Genomic DNA, 20,796 nt, shown 5'->3' on the forward strand with positions numbered 1-20,796 from the left:
AATTACGTTTTCTTTCCTCCTGTCAATATACTCACGGGGTTGCGCGCCGGCTTCTTGGGCCGCACGACACATTACCGTGTGTCTTGATACTGAACAATCAAAGCAGCAAATGTAGCTACGTATGTATGTGATCAACGCAACCACTGTTAGCTTCCTCCGTGAATTAATTATCTACAATGCAGTGCAGTAGAGACATTGTTTCAAAAATATTTTTTTCAAATTTCCAAATTTAACCTTTCGAAAATTTCTTGCTATATGGTATAGTAGGTATGTTAATTAAAACCATCTCACCGCCAAATTTGTAGAGCCTCCAATCTACTGCTTCTAAACTGCTATAACTTGTAGACCTTACAATATGTTATACATAGCTAAAGCACCGTCACTCATATGTATGGAAAATACAGTGTGAGGGTGTGTGTCAAGATGCTAATATAGTACAAGGCAAAGCCAAGTGCTGTATTTGTCTTGAGATACCCCGAGTGCTGTATTTTTCATATACATAAGCATAGGTACTGCTTTAAGTAATTTATTGTACTTCCTGGCTGCATTTGGTGTATAAGACTAAAAATTTTTAAGGGTGATGACACTAAGCCTGGGCGGTATACCGGTATCTAGTTGTATTATGGTATTAATAAAATAGTTGTGATAATAAATCAATTTACCGGAATGCGGTATTTTAGAATACAGAAAGTTAATTAGCATAAATGGACGTTTTCGATTAAAATGGCCGATTCTTCTAGTGATATCGTTCCTTCAACAAAGAAGAGAACATCGGTTGTTTGGGATTATTTCGATGTCCGAATTGACAATGAAGAAGAAATTGTTTGCCGAAAATGTCATCGCGCCGTACTTGCCAAGAACAGTAACACTTCGAACTTAATAACACATCTGAGAGTGAACCATCCTGCTCTGTATGATGAATGTTGACAAGCAATGGAACAGAAATCGAAGGACAACGAATCTCAGAAGCCAAAGAGTCATTCTTCAGCTCCCGTTTCTCCGTCACAGCCAACAATGCTTGCCACGTTGGCGAGATCCCAGCCATATGAGAGAAAAGGAAAGCGATGGGCCAAATTGACAAATGCAGTTACATACTGCTTAGCGAAAGACTCCTTACCTATACAAACAGTTGAGCGTCCTGGGTTTACAGCCTTATTGAAGGCATTTGACTCGCGTTACCAAATTCCCAGTCGTAAGTATTTTTCACAAACAGCACTGCCGTCATTGTACTCAACAACAAAAGAAAAAGTCTTTGGAGAGTTAAAGCAAGTGAAATTCTTTTCAGCCACTACAGACATGTGGTCTAGTATCGGATTGAAACCTTACATGGGTTACACACTTCATTATATAGACAGCCATTGGACTTTGCGAACTCGGTGCTTGCAAACTCATTTTTTTCCTGAATCACACACTGGAGAGAACATTGCTGAAGCAATGAACAGTGCTTTGGAGACTTGAGATTTGAAGGCTGATAATCAGGTTTGTTTGACCACAGATAATGGGTCAAACATTGTGAAAGCTGCAAATGACCTTGAGTGGCTTAGATTATCGTGCTTTGGGCACAATTTACACTTAGCTGTTACGAAGGCACTTAATGGTGACCAACGATGTGTTCGAGTTCTTGGAATTTGCCGTAAGATTATAAGTGCTTTCAGTCAAAGTTGGAAAAGGAAGCAAGAGCTCACAAAGGCACAGCTTAACCTAGGTTTTGACCAAAAATCTCTAGTCGCTGATTGCCCTACAAGATGGGGATCAATGGGTAAAATGGTCAGCCGAATCCTTCAGCAAAAAGAAGCCATTAGGCTAGCTTTTGCTGCCAATAGGTCAACTTCACATTTAATCCCAACCTGGCAAGACATAGATGTCTTGGAGTCCATTGACAAAGCTCTGTCCCCACTTCATGAGTTGACTGACGCATTGTCTGGTGAAAAGTACGTCACTGTTTCAGCTGTGATTCCAATGATCAAGCTTTTAAAATCCAAAAATTTAAAGGTGGATCCTGCTGACTCTCAATTAACTCGGTCCTTAAAGAATCTCATCAAAGATGATCTCAGTCGACGTTACGTGGATGACGAAGTGACAAGCCTTTTAGATATCACATCAGTACTTGATCCGAGGTTTAAAGTCAAGTATGTGAGAAAAGTAGATGATGTTTTAGCTAGAGTAAAAGAGGAAGGTGCTAATATAGTACACCATTGTCAAGAGCAGCAGCATCAGTCTACTCAGACATCATCTCCTGCTGTCAGTGTCACTGAGCTGTCAGAGCCTCCACGAAAGAAGAAAAATTTAGGAACTTTGTTCAAGATTTATGAAGATGAAGAGGAGGGATCTCGTTTTATTTCACCAGAACAGATCTTTGACACTGAACTTGAAAGGTACTTGTCACTACCTAAGTTGGACTCAGAAGAGGAGATTCTACCCTGGTGGAAAACATATAGCAGCCAATACCCACATATTTCACAACTAGCACAAAAATACTTGTGTGTGTGTGCTACGAGTTCTGCATCTGAGCGATTATTCAGCATTTCAGGAAATATAGTCACCCCCAGCAGATCTTCCCTAAAACCAGACAAAGTAAACATGTTAACTTTTTTAGCAAAAAAAATTGTAACATTTTATATTAGTACAACTGGACATACACTTTATATACTATGTTGTTATATTAACCTGTCAAAATATTCAATAACTAGCTATAGTTATATCACAATATTTTAATAATAAATACTGAGGTATTGTAAAAGTCAATACCGCCCAGGCCTAGATGATACCACAGGTACTACAAAAACACCAAGTTTAATCAAAATCCAAGAGGTGACACTAAATTCTTTGTTGATTTAACACAGAATGGCTTCCATCATAATGCCACACATGTGGCTCTCTTTCCACTGTTTAATCTTCTCACTGCATAGGCTCCGAGAAAATGTTTGAACAATAGATATCACATGCAAGGACCAGGCTTGCATCAATTATGCCAGCATAACTTTAGGCATAGTAAGGAATGAAAAACGTAAGGCATAATAGTGGCATAATGGAGCATAATTGCAACATAATAGAGTAAATTTCTGCTGCAATAAATATAGCTTCTGCTATAACAGTCACAAATTCAACATAGGATAATTTGTTTTGAACAGTGAATAATTCCTGACTACTAGTAGAAATAATGCACTACAGTCTTGCTACAAGTTTACACTCGGCAGAATAAAAGCTTTTCATTGTGGGCTTTAGATTTCTGGGACACATGTAGGCATGTGCCAACTAGCACAATGTTATCATTGTTATTGTTAATTACTGTGTAGAACTCACAGAAAGAGTATAAACACACAGATTATCATACATAAAATCAGTCTGTTGGGAAGAGGTATAAGGATAAATCATCTTTAAATTGGTTTAAATCATCCAGTTCAACTAATGAATCAGGTAGACAGGTAGAGAATTCCACAAATTGATAGCAGAGGGTAGGAAAGAATTTAAATATGTATCAGTTCTAGCAAAAGGGGTGACGAAACGCTGGTTGTGTCCATGGGTAGGTGTTGAAAGGGGTATAAGTGTAAATGAAATGTCAACAAGACCATGTAATATTTTGTAAAACATTATCAATTTTAAGAAATTTCTTTGGTGTTCGAGTAGTGGCCACTTAAGATGTTTGAGCATGGTAGTTACACTACTGTGATAGGAGAAGTCATTTTTAACAAAGCGAGCAGCACTGCGCCGAACCTTTTCTATTTGGTGTTTCTGATATTGAAGGTGTGGGGACCACACTGTAGCAGCATACTCTAATATAGGTCTCACTAAGGATGTATAACAATTAGATTTCACTGTTGTTGGACACCAGAAGAGATTGCGTTGTAAGAAGGCTTTTGCTTTGATGGCTTTACTACAGATGTCATTGACATGTTCCTTCCAAGTTAGGTGTTCGTCTATCACTACTCCCAGGTATTTGGCTGATTTACTTTGCTGTATTTGTTGACTGGATTTGATAACAATGTTTTATACATGTTTGTTTTTCTTGTTATAGCTAGGTGAATACATTTAGATGGGTTGAACTTCATTTCCCAAGTATTTGCACATTTTCTAGAGTAAAAAGATCATTTTGAAGGCAGATGATATCGGCTTCAGTTCTAATTATTCTGTATATCAAAACATCGTCGGCACAAAGTCTTATAGTACTAGTGATGGATTCAGCAATGTCATTTGTATAGATGAGGAATAGAATCGGTGCTAGTACTGAGCCTTGGGGCACTCCTGAGAGAACAGGGTGTGATTTGCTAGATTTGCCTCAAGTAGGACTGACTGTGAGCGATCTGTTAAGTAGTCTTTTATCCAACATAATAGGTTACCATTAACTCCATAATGTGAAAGTTTATAACATAATTTTCTATGAGAAACTTTGTCAAAGGCTTTGGAGAAATCTAGGAAAAGGGCATCAATATGGGTTCCAGCATCAAGATTGTGATGAAAGTCATTAATGGCTCCTAGAAGTTGTGTGTCACAAGATCGGCCTGTACGAAAACCATGTTGATTAGTGCTCAGGATATTGTAGTTGGACAGATGAGTTGAAATAAAGGAATAAATGATGTGTTCTAGTTTTTTGCTACAAGTACTGGTTAGTGATATGGGCCGATAATTTGCTGGTTCTGTTCTGTTACCTTTTTTGTATATTGGTGTAATGTTTGCTGATTTCCAATCTTGAGGAAGTTGGCCTTGGTCAAGAGAGGTCTGAAAAATTAAGGTGAGCAGTGGAGCCATTTGATAAGCTGTTTCTTTCGATAATCTAGGAGGAATCCCATCTGGACCAGCTGCTTTGTTGGGCTCGATTTTATTCAAAAGGTTGAAAACACCATCAACATTGACTGTTAGCTGAGAAATGTCAGGAGTTGGCTTGTTGGAAATATGTGGAAGAGGAGACTGATCTTCGTTGGTAAAGACTGAAACAAACTGATTGTTTAGAGCATTGGCTTTGTCTTCACTATCTGTATATGTTTCTCCATTGTAATGTAAGGTATTGATAGATATCTGCTCCTTTCGCATGTTTTTGATATATCACCAGAATTTTTTAGTGCATTTGTTGTGTTTGTCAAGGAGTGATGATATGTAATTGTTATGGGAAGTACGGCTAAGTCTTTGAATTTCTTTTTTTAAGATCACGATATGCTGACCATTCTTCATCTGAGTTCATTCTGCAAGCTTTGTTGTATTTATGTTGTTTTTTTCTCGACAATCTTTTGATGTTACGAGTAATCCAGGGTGGTTGATCAGTACAAGTCATTTATTGTGGGATCATATCTATACATGATTTACATAGAGTTTTAAATTCATCCCAAAGTATGTTTACAGGAGTATTAAGGTCATATGCATTAAAGAAAGTGTCAGCAAATTGGGCTATGTGATTATTGATAACTTCAAAATTAGCATTGTGCCATAAAATGATGTTTCTTGACTTGGGCTTGCTGAGAGATATTGAAGTGAGAGATAAAACTGACACAACTTCGTGGTCACTTATACCAGGGATAACTTCATAGGATTCAATAAATAATGGTTGATTTGTAAGAAAGATGTCTAGGATGTTGTTATTCCTGGTAGGGCTCTGGACTATTTGTGAGTATCCATAGTCAGATACAAAATCCAATATTTGGTCACAAAGTATTATCGGGTAGCGATTATCTGTTATTGAGTTGGAGGATCATTCTATGTTAAGAAGATTCAAGTCTCCTCCTACCCATATAGGAGTAGCAAGGTTTGCATGGGTTAGATCTTTGAGTATTGAGATAAGATTCTGGAGGTAAGTAATGTCAGTTGTGGGTGGCCTATAGATGGAACAAATAATGGTTTTTTGATCTCCATGTAACATGGTAGCAGCAATAACTTCACACAATTATTGATGTTAAGAAGTGGATATTCAATAACATTTAGGGTGCTTTTAAAAGCAAGTAGGACCCCACCATATCCATCAGATCTGTTCGGTCTAAAGAAATTATATTCTCTAGGGAAAAATTCGGCTGTGTTGACATTTGGAGACAACCAGGTTTCATTTCCAAAAATAATAATGTCTGGATGATGATTGTTAATCGAATTCTGCTCTTTTAGCCATGATGCTTTGAAAATTAATTACTAGTGATTTTAAGGGGATTTGATTTGAGGTGTTATGTGTATTGTAAGAATTATCAAGAGGGTAATTATCAGTGTGAGAGGGGGCGTCGACAATTACTTCTTCCTCTCCACTATTTGACCATTTTTTATTTGGAATTGTCGACCGCCTTTGTTCATCTCTTTAAGTTGTACTCTGAGGTTCTTGTTAGCTTCTCTCTCTTTAGTGGTAAGATCAGGTGTGATAAAAACTTTGTGTAGATCAGGTGAGAGCTTGGGATCATGGAACTTAGTGCAGTTACATAATATTTTGGCTTTCTCTACTTCTGTGCCAAGAGAAATCTTGAGCAGTCTAGGCTTAGCATCTTTCTTACCTATGCGAAAGCATTTGGTTATTGATACTTTGGTGTCAAGATGCTGCTGGAACATGTTTGCAACAAAGTCAGTGTCATGTTTCTTTCTTGCGTTACCATCTTCGGAAGCTGATTCAGGAATGCTGTGAATTATGATGTTTAGATGCCTTTTAGCTTTTTCTTTTTCTTCATTTATGTAATCAATAAACATTGTTTTAATATGCTTGTCAGCACTGGTTGGAAGTGGTGGTGGTCTAGGTGTGTCACCAGTGTCTAGCGCATTGCTGGACTGTTGGTCAGCAATGTCATTCTGTAGCATTGAAGGTTGAGCCTGATTGGTTTTCAGATCAGCAACTTGATTTTTTAGGCTGAGTATATCAGCAGATAATGTATTGACTAAATCCTTCAATTCCTTTATTACAAGGGCCTGATTACCTAACATACAACAGGGGCGGATCCAGGGGGTGGCTTTGGGGGCTGAAGCCCCCCCCCCCCCCCTTCATATTTAGGCTTTACTTGATCAATATGCTGAGTATTATAATGAAATTTTGTCTTAGCATAATTATATGATCACTAATAATACAAATACTCATAAAACCACCTTATAATCATCTTTCCAAGGTATTATCAGTGGATTTATGCTAAAGTTTATGCAACAAGGATCCGGATCAGCATTGGAGGTGTACAAGATCGAGATACTCTAATAGAGCAGTCAGCTAACTACTCTAATAGAATATTCACTGGAAACATGTAGTTGGTTCTGTTATGGAATTTTTCCAAATCTGCCTGCACCTATACATACAATGAAGTGCATTGGCCTGTTTAAAGGGCTTCATTCATCTACTTGTGTACGTAGTTAATATGTATGACAATACTTAATTCAGGTACACAATTTCCATTGAAAATGCTCTCAGATTCAATCTTGTATTGTTCAAATTTCAAAATTTTCCACTTTCAACATATTATTATTCTAACATGCACCTATTCAGTGTTGTGCAATTGTGAGAGGGGTGCATCATGTACTTGGTTGCCTGTACCTACCCAAACTTTTCCATTAGCAAAATACTTCAGAGTCAGAGAGCCATACCTATAATCTAAAGGCAGTATATAAAATATCTACAGGCAGAAAATATTATGAATTTTATGTGGAAATGTCTCCAAATTGCAGTATTTTAGCATCTATTTTTCAAAATTTTCCTGGGGGGGGCATGCCCCCAGACCCCCCTAGTTCCAGCATGCTTTGCATGCTGGGAAGTGTGCTTTGCACACCTCTACTCAAGAGATTAGTACCTTGAGTTAGCCCCCCCCTTTTATAAATCCTAGATCCGCCCCTGTACAATGAGGGCTTATGTAGGGGGCGTCCTCTTCAGTTAGTGCTTCATATTGCTGTTTACTGAGGCCAGCACATTTTCGGTGAATCCAAGTGTCACATTTACCTTCACAATACATGGCATCGTCTCCAGGTTCACCTTTGTTGTGGTCGCCTTCAATGATCATCTCGTTAGCAGTCGACGGCGTTAGCCGATTGTTGGTTTCTCTTATGTTTCTTATTTCTATGGGAGGATTTATCTTTCGGTGGTGTGTCATATTCAGGAATTGGTCGCTTCGATGCCATCTCCAATTAGCACTCTACACGCAAGAGAAACAACAAAGGTAATGACATTGCAATTTAGTTGAGCTTCATTCACTGAATTTGGTAATATCTAACATGTAACACTATCTGAATATTGAATAAAATGTGATACGATGATTATGATTATTGGAAGACAATAGTTATGATGGAAGCTCTTAACTAGTGAATGTCTGGACATTGAAAATACGTACTTGAGTTCATGCAGGAATGCAGTGAGACTGAGGTTAACAAATAAAGATCAAGATTCTCTAATAGAGCAGTCATCACTCTAATAGAACAGTTATCATACGTGACTATGAGAACCATTTAATCCAGGATACTATTATGTTCTTGGCATGGTGCTGCAAATTCCAGATACAGATTATACTTGCTGTCCTTTGAATACCAACTACTACAACTCAGAAAACCAATCAGAATTATTAAGAATCCATAGCTACACACAAAATTACCATGATATATGCCTATAGCTTCTGAGGGACTATAGATATTCCCACAGATCTCCTGCTCTAATATATCTACTAATTCTAGAGCACACCCCCTTTTCAAGGTATTGCCATTATTTTGTGTGTTGCAGTTGAAGTGACATTTCTCCATTCACATTTTGTCATAATTATGAAGAATTTCTCTTCACAAAAAAACACACAAAATAAAAATATAATGCATTTCTGAAAAGCACAAAGACAAGCATAACAGGCAGAAAATTAGGAAATGCCAAAAACATTAGAAGCATAAGCCTAGCAAGGGCAATAAGATTATGGGTGCTTCTGGGGTTAATACAGATAGTTGCGGTCTGTTGCATGATGGTTTCATGGCTTCTCATATAAAGGTATGTATTTCTATGTGTGTAGCTTTGGCTGATAATTTCAACATAACCCCAAAAGTGGGTACCTCCACCCCCTGGTTTAGATGCCATTGACCCTTGCTGTGCCTGGACACTACAACCTTGGTTGGCCACTCAAGGTTACTGTATAAATCGCAAAGTTTCCCTCTACTTGGTGTCTAGTAACTACATTGTGATTAAACTGGAATACTTCATAAATTTCTGTAATTTGTACAGCAAATGCTACTACCAAATTAAGTGGATTACAGTCACACTTTGTCTGCTGTTCTCTGTCACTAAGGTATGTAAGGCTGTGTAACAAGCATAGCATAGCTGAAGCTGCTGACCTAAGGTGATACATAGCTTGTGCATAATTAATCTTCGATAAATAAAATTAATCATTTAATTACTTTGTTACTTGATACACTCTCAGACAGAAAATAACGGTTACTATAACAAGTTGCATGGGATGAATGTCTTTTGTAGATAGTGACTAGTCCTTTTTAATGACCACAACTCTGTAAGTTTGTAGAACATCATTTCTTGACTAAATAATACTGTGGTTGTACTTCCACATAAATTTTCAGGCATGTAGTTAGCTATATAGTTTCAGTAATTTGTATTGGACCTTATTCTAACTATACACATCCATGTATTGACCACGTAGTAAGATGGTCACTTACTTTTTAATGTCAACACTTTTGACTCGGAGGCTCATAAAAACTAAGCTAAGCAGCCTCAGGGTAAAGATACAGAAATAATACAGTACAAATAAGTATGTAGTGTATGAATGCTGATATTATGTTGTCCCATTATTATCAAAAATAGCTTTTTGCTCAGCTAGTAACATATTTGTTATATATTGCATGTGACTGTTTACAAAAACTGCAAGCTTTAATGTGCTTGTTCCAGTAAAAGGTCTTGTTTGACTAATGAAATACCTGCCTAACTATTGTGTTGTGTAGTAATACAGTATGTAACAGTTTAGCTATTTTGTACTTGTTTGTTGTAATTGTAAAACATCAATATTTGGTTTCATCTTTTATTATTTCATACCACAGCTATTTTGGCCACATGACACACCACACAACACACTGTGTGTTTTGATTTCAAACCACAGCATTTTCACACCTACGTATATATTTATAATGGTGCAAATATGTAGACTCTATACTATGATGATTAGTAAGGAGGATACAAAATTCTAGAGTACTTCTGTGACTTGTGTTAATAACCATTCCATTTAATAGTTATCACATTGTACTTTATACAATATTTTGTACTTTGGTCCACATTAATTTAATATGATATTTGTATTCTGTATTGTTTGCAAGTGTAATGATCCACTTCTATCATATGTAGTATGACAGGACTCCCTTGAAATTGGCTGCAGATGGGAATTGTCTTGATATCATGTATTACTTGAAGAAGAGTTGTAAACAAAACATTTCACAATTTTCACAGGTAAGGAATATCTACAGCAACATGTTACAATTGTGACATGTCTCTGAGGTAACAGATTTCGATGCATTTAAGTGTGACTACTGTTACTACATTAATGAATTATTGTGTAGTATAATCCATAGTGTTGTTGAATCTGGTTCTTACTAAGGCTGGAACAATATTATCTGATATCCTGATATTACTTCAGTATCCAGACAATAGTTTGAAGCCAGGAGAATAATTGTCAATAATTTAATTAAAGCTGTTTCTTGTTAACCTTTCTTGCTTTCATGTTAATCATAACTACATGCAAATTTGATCACTAGAGAAATGTTATGTTGGTTTCTGATCTAAAGTGTTAGCAAATACACATGCTCATTCATAGTAAGTGATAATGTCACTATTCGTACAGTACCATAGTATTGTGTATTAGGGATCATGTAGCTATTGGCTTCTTGGCTTTCAAAATCACACGAAAAATATCCTCAGTTTACCTTCAAAACAGCTTTGCAGTATTGGTTAAGCATAACTAAGCCCAAAAATTCCTTCCGGGCAACCCCTAGCCCTTCCAACAAGTTTATATGGAATTTTAAAAATTTTCTATTCAACTGAATTTCTACTGACTAACTGATGCCTTCAGCCAAGCATAAATCAACAATGTATAAGGCTGCAGGCTTGAGTTTCGTACTGTTCAACGTTTCATCCAGAGACTACCTTGTGTACTGTATAGCTACATGTGGGTTGTATAGCGTAGAAAGTTGTTCTAGGTATTTATTAGTTTGTATAAGGAATTATGGTTTATTTATCATATAATATTTACCTGGTAGAATGTTTACAAAGTATTCTGATCACAAAACTAAGCCATGGTGTTCAGTAAATAAAAAGTAGCAAGATAACTTGTACAATGTATATAGTGTCCACTATAGGTACAGTATAATAGGCCAGATCAGTAGTCCATGACTTGCTTGGCTACACATGAGCATCCCAACTTCAATGGCCGTATTGCTACTGTGATTGGCTACATAATATTTTAGCTGTACCCCTGTGAACATTTCCTGAAATGAAATGCTAAAGCATTGTGCATTAATAGTTTAGCAACAAATCACTTAAGTTGAAAGTCTGCTGCACATCATGAATACCCGACGAGTTTTGCAGCAGCTCTACTGGCCTTAGATTACAGTTAACTACCTACATACCTATCTTCAACAGCAAATTAATACAATGCTAGTCTGGCATTTGTACATTAATACACTATAAATTGTGTGTGCTTCCTGTGGCATAATTACTATTGTAAAGCAGATATAACTGTGAAGTAGCCATGAATAAACTAACATAGTGAATACAACACTCATTGCTAAAATTAATCATCTAAGTACCACACCCAGTGCTATACATGACATCACTCCAGGTCTATCATAAATGAAACAGTAATATAAAACAGAAACACAAGTTCATATGATGTTTTAAGTGTACTAAAGTGCTTACTTTACTAGCCATTAGTATACAATGCTAATGGCCAAAGTGCCACCCAAGTGTTATACATGACATCATGCCAGGTGTATAGTGTCAACCAAAAAAGCAATATAAAATTAAATCATTGGAACAACTTCTTGGAAAAGGCCTTGTGAGCCCAAAGTTGCTTAGATAAAGTGTGACCCAGTCTGGGATAACTGATCTTATTGCCTATTTAAAAGTATCAAGAAGTGCCAATTATAAGTATTCAGTGTGATGTAGCTCGCCAATGGATGAAACTATACATGTACCAAATTTTCACATGTTTTATGCTAATTCCTCATCTTCCAGAGCATCCGCTGTACAAGTACCAAACAGCTAAGTTTTCCACCATTTTAGACTAGGGTTGACTGCATCAGGCAAGTTCCAAAAGGGGTGGGAGGCGAATTCAAAGTAGCTGTTTAATAAAATTTAAAGAGGAAGGCATAGAGATGAATTAGGCCAAGTTATGGTTTCAAAACTGGCTAAAATTGAAGGACACTTACAACACAGGTCTGCATTCAACAATGTGGAGCTGTACAGCCACATACAGCAATCCCCAGGCTGGCCAGAGATCCATTACGACCCCAGAGCGCTCGTACGGATCACCACTGTGCTTGGTAAAAGCAGTCAGCAAAAGCAGACCACTCAAGTCTAGCTGATTTTGATTATGAAATTTGATAGTTTATTATTGTAGCTTTGTGTTCTTGGTGAAAATCAAATCTGCGGTCATGGGCAATAAGATCAGTTTCCCAAAGCCAGTCACAATTATCCAGCTCAGAAAAATTACTTGAAAAAAGTTTTGCACAGGGGGTTTGGGGCTCAGCACTCTGGAGAGACTTAATTCTTCTTAAAATGCCTCTAGCTGTGATTGAGCAAGTATGCTTGCCTAAAAGCTAATGCTTAGTTAACTGCAGTTCCAATGATTCAACTAGAGTCCATCAAAATAGATATATTCTAATGGACCAATCGTCGTAATGGTACAGTCAAACTATTATATTATTATCAACAACTAGACTGATTTAAAGTGTCAACATTATCAGTTTCTACTACATGATTGGGTAGGTGATTAACTGCTGTAGGGAAGAAGGAATGGTGATATGAATAAATTCTTGAAGAAAGTGTAAGACTTTTTGCTACTACTACTACTACAGGTGTTATCAGGGTAGGTCTTAAGGATGTGATGACAAGGTATATCTACTTGATGATTAATAATTTTATAAAACATTACTGCTAAAGTTATAATTAATTCATGTAATCAGCTTCATTGTTTGCCAATCAAGTTGAGCTAACATAGCTGTAGCACTGGAGTAATTATTAATTACAAATCTAGTGGCTTTCCTTTATACTATCTCCATTAATTTTATTGTATGTTAAATTGTGTGTAAGGGGACTAAACGACTGCTGGATACTTGAGAATGGGTCATGTATATGTTTAATAGTATTTGGTTTATACATCTTGTGCATACAGTCCAAAATGCCTCCGAAAAAATTCCAGAGTTGAATTTACTTTACCAATGACTTTTGAGATGTGTGTAGATTAAGACAAATTCTGATAAATAGTCAAACCAAGATATTTTGTAGATGGTACTCTCTGATCTTTCAACAGGTAGTGATACTCAGAAGGGGGAGGCTTGTTTGTAACTATACTATTAGATGTTCGCACTTTGTAAAATTCTAAAGGTAACTACCAGATGTTTGACCACAAAGCTAATTTATTAATGTCATTTTGCAAGGTTTGGGCTGTTAACGTTTTCATAAATCAATACATCATCACCATAAAGCTTCAGTACAGAGTTAATATTGATGAATAGAAGTAATTATAGAAGGGGGCCCAGCACAGACCCTGGGGTAGACTAGAGGGCACAAGAGATGGAACACTAAACTTGTTGTCTACAGGTACTTAGCTTGTTGAGTTCTATTGGTGAGAAAGTCTATAATCACATTCTAAACATGCTCCAGAAATTCCATAGTATCCAGTTTCTGACATGAGGCACTTTGTCAGAGGCCTTTGAAGAGTTCTGAAAAAGAATATCACCTTGGTCTCCAGAATTGAGACATATGGCTATGTCATGTATAGCTGTTAATGAGCTGTGTCTTGTATGAGCAATTCTTCCTGAATCCATGTTGGACATCACATAAGATAGAGTTTGTCTCAAGGTGTTTGTACACTGAACTACTGTACATACTATGTACTCAATGATAGCAAGACCGTAAAGATTGGAGTGATACTGACAGTTTTCCAGTCACTGGGAAGATGATGTTGATGTAGTGATACTTTAAAGCGATATTATAAGTAGTCCATTTGGGATCTATAGGCTCTATAGCTTTGTAGCTCCATTAGCAGTTTAACCACGACATTCACCATGTGATAATAGTATTGTATGGGGATGCTCCTAGGTCTGGTAGAGCACTTACATGAAATTTTCAATTTTTTTTTGTAGGAAATGTTACAACATATGTTATTTACAGTATACTGGTTTACAACAAGGTTTGTGTCACAGCGGGGCTAACTCTGTCACGCTGGACTTTACTCATAAATAGTTCACTGAGCTTTGACTAACAAAAACTAAACTTTTATTCATTGATTCAAAGTATTTATAGGTACAAAACTATGCACAAAATTCTATCCTATATTACAAAGCATGCATGCAGAAAAACAAACAAAAATTCCTAACCTTACAGTACACAACAACAAAATCAAAATTCCTAAAGCAACATTACAACACCTACAAAATGTGCCTACTCTACAAGTTATGCAACTACAAAAATCACCATTACAAAAATCACACTAACAAATAAATCAGTTCAATCTCTTACAGTTTGATATACAGTGGAATCTGTCTAAGTCAGTCACCTTCAGGTAAAGATTTCTTGGCATTAATAGGCAGGTTGCTGATTTAGACAGGTGGATTAGTACTAGTAATAGCATGGGTAGCAGTGAAATTTGGGATAAATACCACAAGTGTTGTATTGGAAATTTACTATAAATTTACTATTTCCAATACAACAAGAGTGTATTTATCCCCATTTCACTGCTATACCCATGCTATTCCCAGTTAATACCATACTCACTACATATTCGCATGCTGTGCATTAGCGTTGCTATGTACGCAATTTGTCACTATGTACTAAACACGTATCACTAATTGCCGCTACATTGTTAACATAAATTCTAGCCAATGAAATTGCAATTACAATTTTTTCACTGCTACCAGTGAAATACGAGATAAATTTCACTGCTACTATTGTATGGGCAATGAAACAGGTATAGTATTAGTGTATAAACTTCTCACTAGGGTAATTTAAAACTGGTATTTTAAAAGAGGTGGCCTTTCTATACAGGTGGCTGCTAAGACAGATTCCACTGTAGCAATAAAAGAATATGACTGGAAAATTCAACACTGACAATTCCTATATAGTTTCATGCTGATTTTTGGTCCAGAAATGTCATTCTTTTCTGTTGGGTTAAGAAAGAGTGAGAAAAAGTGGCAAACTGTGTGCTATAGCACTGGGATTTATCTTAAAGTTTAGTTTATCGAGTCAGTGCCACTGCACAGGCATGACACTCACAACTGTTGCATGACTATAGTACCAGTATCAAGTAGTTACTATGTCGGGCTAAAAAGATGCTTGTCCTGTCCAGAAAGTAAGCTATTAAGAAGCAAATTATGAGTGCTAGCATTTAGATTTATCCTTTGAGTTTATTGTGTCAGTGCCACACCATGACGGACATTGGTACTGGACACCTAGCTGAATGCTGACAATGCCTGTCTTATCCAGAAAGTAAGCTAATAGTAAGGACATTTAGTTTTTGGATAAATGTAGTATACAACCACCAGCGAAACCACAGGTTACTAATGATTTAGTAACCCTGTCACAAGTTTTTATTGGATTTAGTACCCTCTGACATCAAAGGAAATATTACTACAAGTATAGCGATTAGATGTCCACTAGTACATCTGCAGGTGTAGACAACCTTCCACTATGTACTTTTTGATTCTACCTTAATGAACCATAAACCATAACATACAATGTACTACATCTGTGTGTTTGCTTTTAGTCATGACTAGAATAATGAGTAATAATCACCTGCCCAAGTCAGCTTACAAAAATCTGAGCAAGAATCTGGTAATCAAGTTTCGTTGACCTAAGTAATGTTCAAAAGTTCCATTTGCTGTCTTGGATGAGTACACTTGATAGTCTATTTTGCTAACCATCAGTGAACTAAGATTAACCAGCTATGCTAATTATAATACTTAACATAACACAAAAATTTATTATAAAATACCACTAAAGTAATTTCCCCTGTAAACTGAATTAAAGCAGTATAAACTGTTATTATGGTACAGATATTAAAGGAATTTTGTTAATGTGTGTTCTTTGTACTCTTAATAATTTAGAGCAAATTAGAGAAGTTCCTATTAAAGTTGTGACAGTTTAATAAACCACCACCTCTATTATTTTAGTACAAACAAGTATACATAGGTAGAGTATAAACATTATATAGAACTTTCTGAGTTGTCTTCTATGGAGCGTTTTCTGAAGTATACTTGAACTGCTTCAGTTATCATTCCTCAGACCATTAATAAGTGTTCATATAATGTTGTTTCTAGTTGTAGGACTAGCAAATAAGATTAGTTTGGCTAGTTTTGATGTTTTAAAGTGTGTTGTATGTGATTAAGCTAGCTATATATCTGTAATTACTAGAGTTGTACTGATAATCGGATTGGTAATCAGTAGAAGCTGATAAAATTAGCTGTAATTACCATAATTGGAAATCGGTTGTAATGGGCTTAGGCCAGCAGATTATGGGCATCTGGATTCAGCGGAATGGAACGGTGGACTGGAATGGACTGGAATAGAATGGTGGAATGGAATGGAATGGTGGAATGGAACAGTACTTTGGTAATTTCAATTGGTGGTCACCTCTTTATAAAGACCGTTTTACTTTAATGTTTAAAGTGCTGCTATCTTGTTGTTTTAGAGTGTATCCCCATAGAATGGTCTTATTGATCAGTTGTGCGCCACATGCCTAGAGTGATATCTGATTGTAATATAGCAATATACCCCATGCAAAAACAGTTTGGCTGTATGAAGTGATGTCCCCATCAAACTAAAAGTAACTGACAACTAAAGGAGCTATTATTTGGGTGAGGCCAAGAAATACTGACAAATAACTTGCTATAATTTATAAAAATTTGGTCCATCATCATTCACTCATACAGTCTTGCTGCATTCCTAATTAATTCCCTGTAACTCTAATTGGCTAGTAATTTATTATTATCAGCACTTTACAGTGACCAGCACTGAAGGTCTGACAGCAACATGTGCTGCAGCCTTAGGATTACCTAACCTAATTTCAGGGACTTAGAACTAGCTGCCTTTTTTCTCCTCTACAACACCGGATTATTGAGAAAGGTACCAATTTACTAGCCAATTAGATTTGCAGGGAATTAATACAGTCAGACTGCACAAGTCAATGATAAAGGACCAAGATTATTGTAAATTATACTTAGTTGCCAGTATATATTGACATTCATTTCTAGATATGGTGCCAGTTGCTTTTAGTTTCGTGGACACATATTTTTTTGTATAGTCAAAGTGTTTTTTGTATGGGGTATATAGCATGTATTGTATCATAAATCAGATATCACTGGCTTTTCTAGGGGACATAACATGTGACACACAATTCATTAATAAGACTGTCTTATATGGCTCTAAAACAACAATTCAGATATTAAAGTAAAGTGGTCTTTGTAAAGAGGTGGTCTTTGTTAGAATGTGGTCTTTTAAAAGAGGTGACCACTAATTGAAATTACCTAAGTACCGTTCCATTCTACTATTCCATTCCATTCCACCATTCCAGTCCATTCCACCATTCCAGTCCACCATTCCATTCCACTGAATCCAGACGCCCGCAGATTATTAGTCTATTCAGCTTCAGCAGCTGCAATACCACTGGAGGGCTGGTGTCAAAGGCTCTGGTATGTACTTGGGCAATTACTACAAGTATGTACTTGGTGTATGTACTTGGGCAATTACTACAAGTATAGCGATTAGATGTCCACTAGTACATCTGCAGGTGTAGACAACCTTCCACTATGTACTTTTTGATTCTACCTTAATGAACCATAAACCATAACATACAATGTACTACATCTGTGTGTTTGCTTTTAGCCATGACTAGAATAATTAGTAATAACCACCTGCCCAAGTCAGCTTGTAAAAATCTGAGCAAGAATCTGGTAATCAAGTTTCGTTGACCTAAGTAATGTTCAAAAGTTCCATTTGCTGTCTTGGATGAGTACACTTGATAGTCTATTTTGCTAACCATCAGTGAACTAAGATTAACCAGCTATGCTAATTATAATACTTAACATAACACAAAAATTTATTATAAAATACCACTAAAGCAATTTCCCCTGTAAACTGAATTAAAGCAGAATAAACTGTTAATATGGTACAGATATTAAAGGAATTTTGTTAATGTGTGTTCCTTGTACTCTTAATAATTTAGAGCAAATTAGAGAAGTTCCTATTAAAGTTGTGACAGTTAAATAAAACACCACCTCTATTATTTTAGTACAAACAAGTATACATAGGTAGAGTATAAACATTATATAGAACTTTCTGAGTTGTCTTCTTTGGAGCATTTTCTGAAGTATACTTGAACTGCTTCAGTTATCATTGCTCAGACCATTAATAAGTGTTCATATAATGTTGTTTCTAGTTGTAGAACTAGCAAATAAGATTAGTTTGGCTAGTTTTGATGTTTCAAGGTGTGTTGTATGTAATTAAGCTAGCTATATATCCATAATTACTGTACTGCATCTACCACAAAATTGTTCTTTCTTAGTTATAGAGTATTAGAGCCCTCACTACTTTATGGCTAACTAAAGGCATTCTTTGGGCCCTTTAATCTTCCTACAGTGGAACCTCTCTTATCCGGGCAGTCTGGTGGATACTATCTCAGAAATGTCTGTAACTAATAAGTGGATGCTAATATGCTGAAGTAACTGTTTTAAATTATTATTATTATTGCTGTCAGTTTGTATTATACAGTTTGTTGTGTAGAAGTCACTACAGAGCATCTATGGTCACTCCCCTTGGCTGTAAGAATGTTTTATCACCTAGCAACCAATTACTACTACAATAAACAAGCCACCAGACAGGTAAACAGCAACCTTTAGGCTCCCTCCTTGTGCTTTCATCTAACCTAAACTTCATTATTGTCAATAGATTACCAGCAATGTGACTATTTTGGGCTGTCCAGACAACACGGGCGTCTGTATTTAGCGGATAACGGATCGGCGGATCACGTGATATGCATGCTCAACTCGATTTTGAGCACTGGGAAATTTTTATACCCTAGTGTGACATACAGCATACTGTAGAATTTATATTTTATCCACAAGTAGGAAGCCTGAAGAGATTTCAATCGATACTATATAACTATAATAATTAGAGCGCGCGCGTAAGTTATTAAAAATTAACACACGCACAGAGTAAGATTATTTTAATTCACCTTAAAACTGAATCACTGATGTATTCTTTACACCAACACAATACTCAATAGACTATTTCTGTATTGCAAAAACAAACGACAAAAGATACACGCCAACATATTAGAAGCCTATTCACACGTGAGTGCGCTAGAAGCCTATTCACATGTGAGTACACTATATTTAGAACTCGCTTATCCTACTAGAGTTGAATACAGGGAGTCAGAAACATACAGTTCTCTGAGTTACTTGGCTTCTAATATGTTGGCGTGTATCCTTTGTCGTTTGTTTTTGCAATACAGAACTAGTCTATTGAGTATTGTGTCGGTGTAAAGAATACATCAGTGATTCAGTTTTAAGGTAAATTAAAATAATCTTGTGTTAATTTTTTAATACGCGCGCTCTAATTATTATAGTTATATAGTATCGATTGAAATCTCTTCAGGCTTCCTACCTGTGGATAAAATATAAATTCTACAGTATGCTGTATGTTACACTAGGGTATAAAAATTTCCCAGTGCTCAAAATCGAGTTGAGCATGCATATCACGTGATCCGCCGATCCGTGATCCGCTAAATACAGACGCCCAGACAACACAGGTGCCCAGTTAATAGAGGCTGATAAGGGAGGTTCCACTATACTTGAATGTCAGCAGTAGTGACTCTTAGTTATGCCAGCATAACACATGTGATCCTTCATGAATACTTTCATAGCTGGACTGTATCCACAGAACTGTCCTTTATTAGTCACAAGTAGAAGGAAAATTCAGGAATTTAACGTTTGATTAGGGATCAAAGAAAAAAGTTGTGAAAGAAGGGAATAGCTAAAAAGTGGTGAGACAAGGAAGGTTGCCTACACCTAGTGGATAATAATTCCTACTTCATTCTATACCCTTGACTGAATTAGGAATTAAATGTTCACTAGTATATCTGCAGGTGTAGGTGAACTCCCTTGTTTTCCTACTATTTTGTTTCTATGATCCCTAATCAAACTTACAATCCCTAATTTTACCTAATACATACTGCAATAAAAGAAAGAATGGCACCAGAGTTAATGTTTTCATTGCCCCAGCTATCAATTATTCATTCAAAAGTGAAGTAGCCATTACTCTTCGCTTTCAACTATACTCAATCCGTTACACAGCACTACAAACATAGAACAGCAGGAGAAGTGCCTCTGCAATCAATCCAGCCACCACAAAGAGTACAGACGATTCTCTCATCCCAACTATCAATTAGTGACTCAAAAGTGAAGTGGCCATTACGCTTTACTGTCCATCTATTTTCAGCACAATATACTGCGTTACAAATGAAGAACTTGTCTGCAATCAATCCAGTCACCACGGAAAATATGAACGATTCCCGTTTTCTGTTGATTTCATTTTCATTTGAACATTCTGTCCATGCAGTGAGTTATTCCATGGTAGTTTTTTAAAAGTAAAAATACCACCAGTTATTGGTTCACAAC

The 20,796-nt window shown here is 36.4% G+C and overlaps 1 protein-coding gene across 1 annotated transcript in view; it reads left to right on the forward strand.

Moving 5' to 3' along the window:
* Window positions 1-20,796, forward strand: part of LOC136246764 (dual specificity protein kinase shkE-like) — a 49,170-nt gene that overhangs the window by 20,535 nt on the left and 7,839 nt on the right. Inside the window, exon 2 of the mRNA XM_066038331.1 lies at window positions 10,253-10,354. Coding sequence (XP_065894403.1) covers window positions 10,304-10,354 — 51 coding nt within the window. The 5' untranslated portion in view covers window positions 10,253-10,303. The remainder of the gene's footprint in view (window positions 1-10,252; window positions 10,355-20,796) is intronic.

This window comes from Dysidea avara, chromosome 2 (assembly GCF_963678975.1).
Source record: "Dysidea avara chromosome 2, odDysAvar1.4, whole genome shotgun sequence".
Classification (NCBI taxonomy): domain Eukaryota; kingdom Metazoa; phylum Porifera; class Demospongiae; order Dictyoceratida; family Dysideidae; genus Dysidea; species Dysidea avara.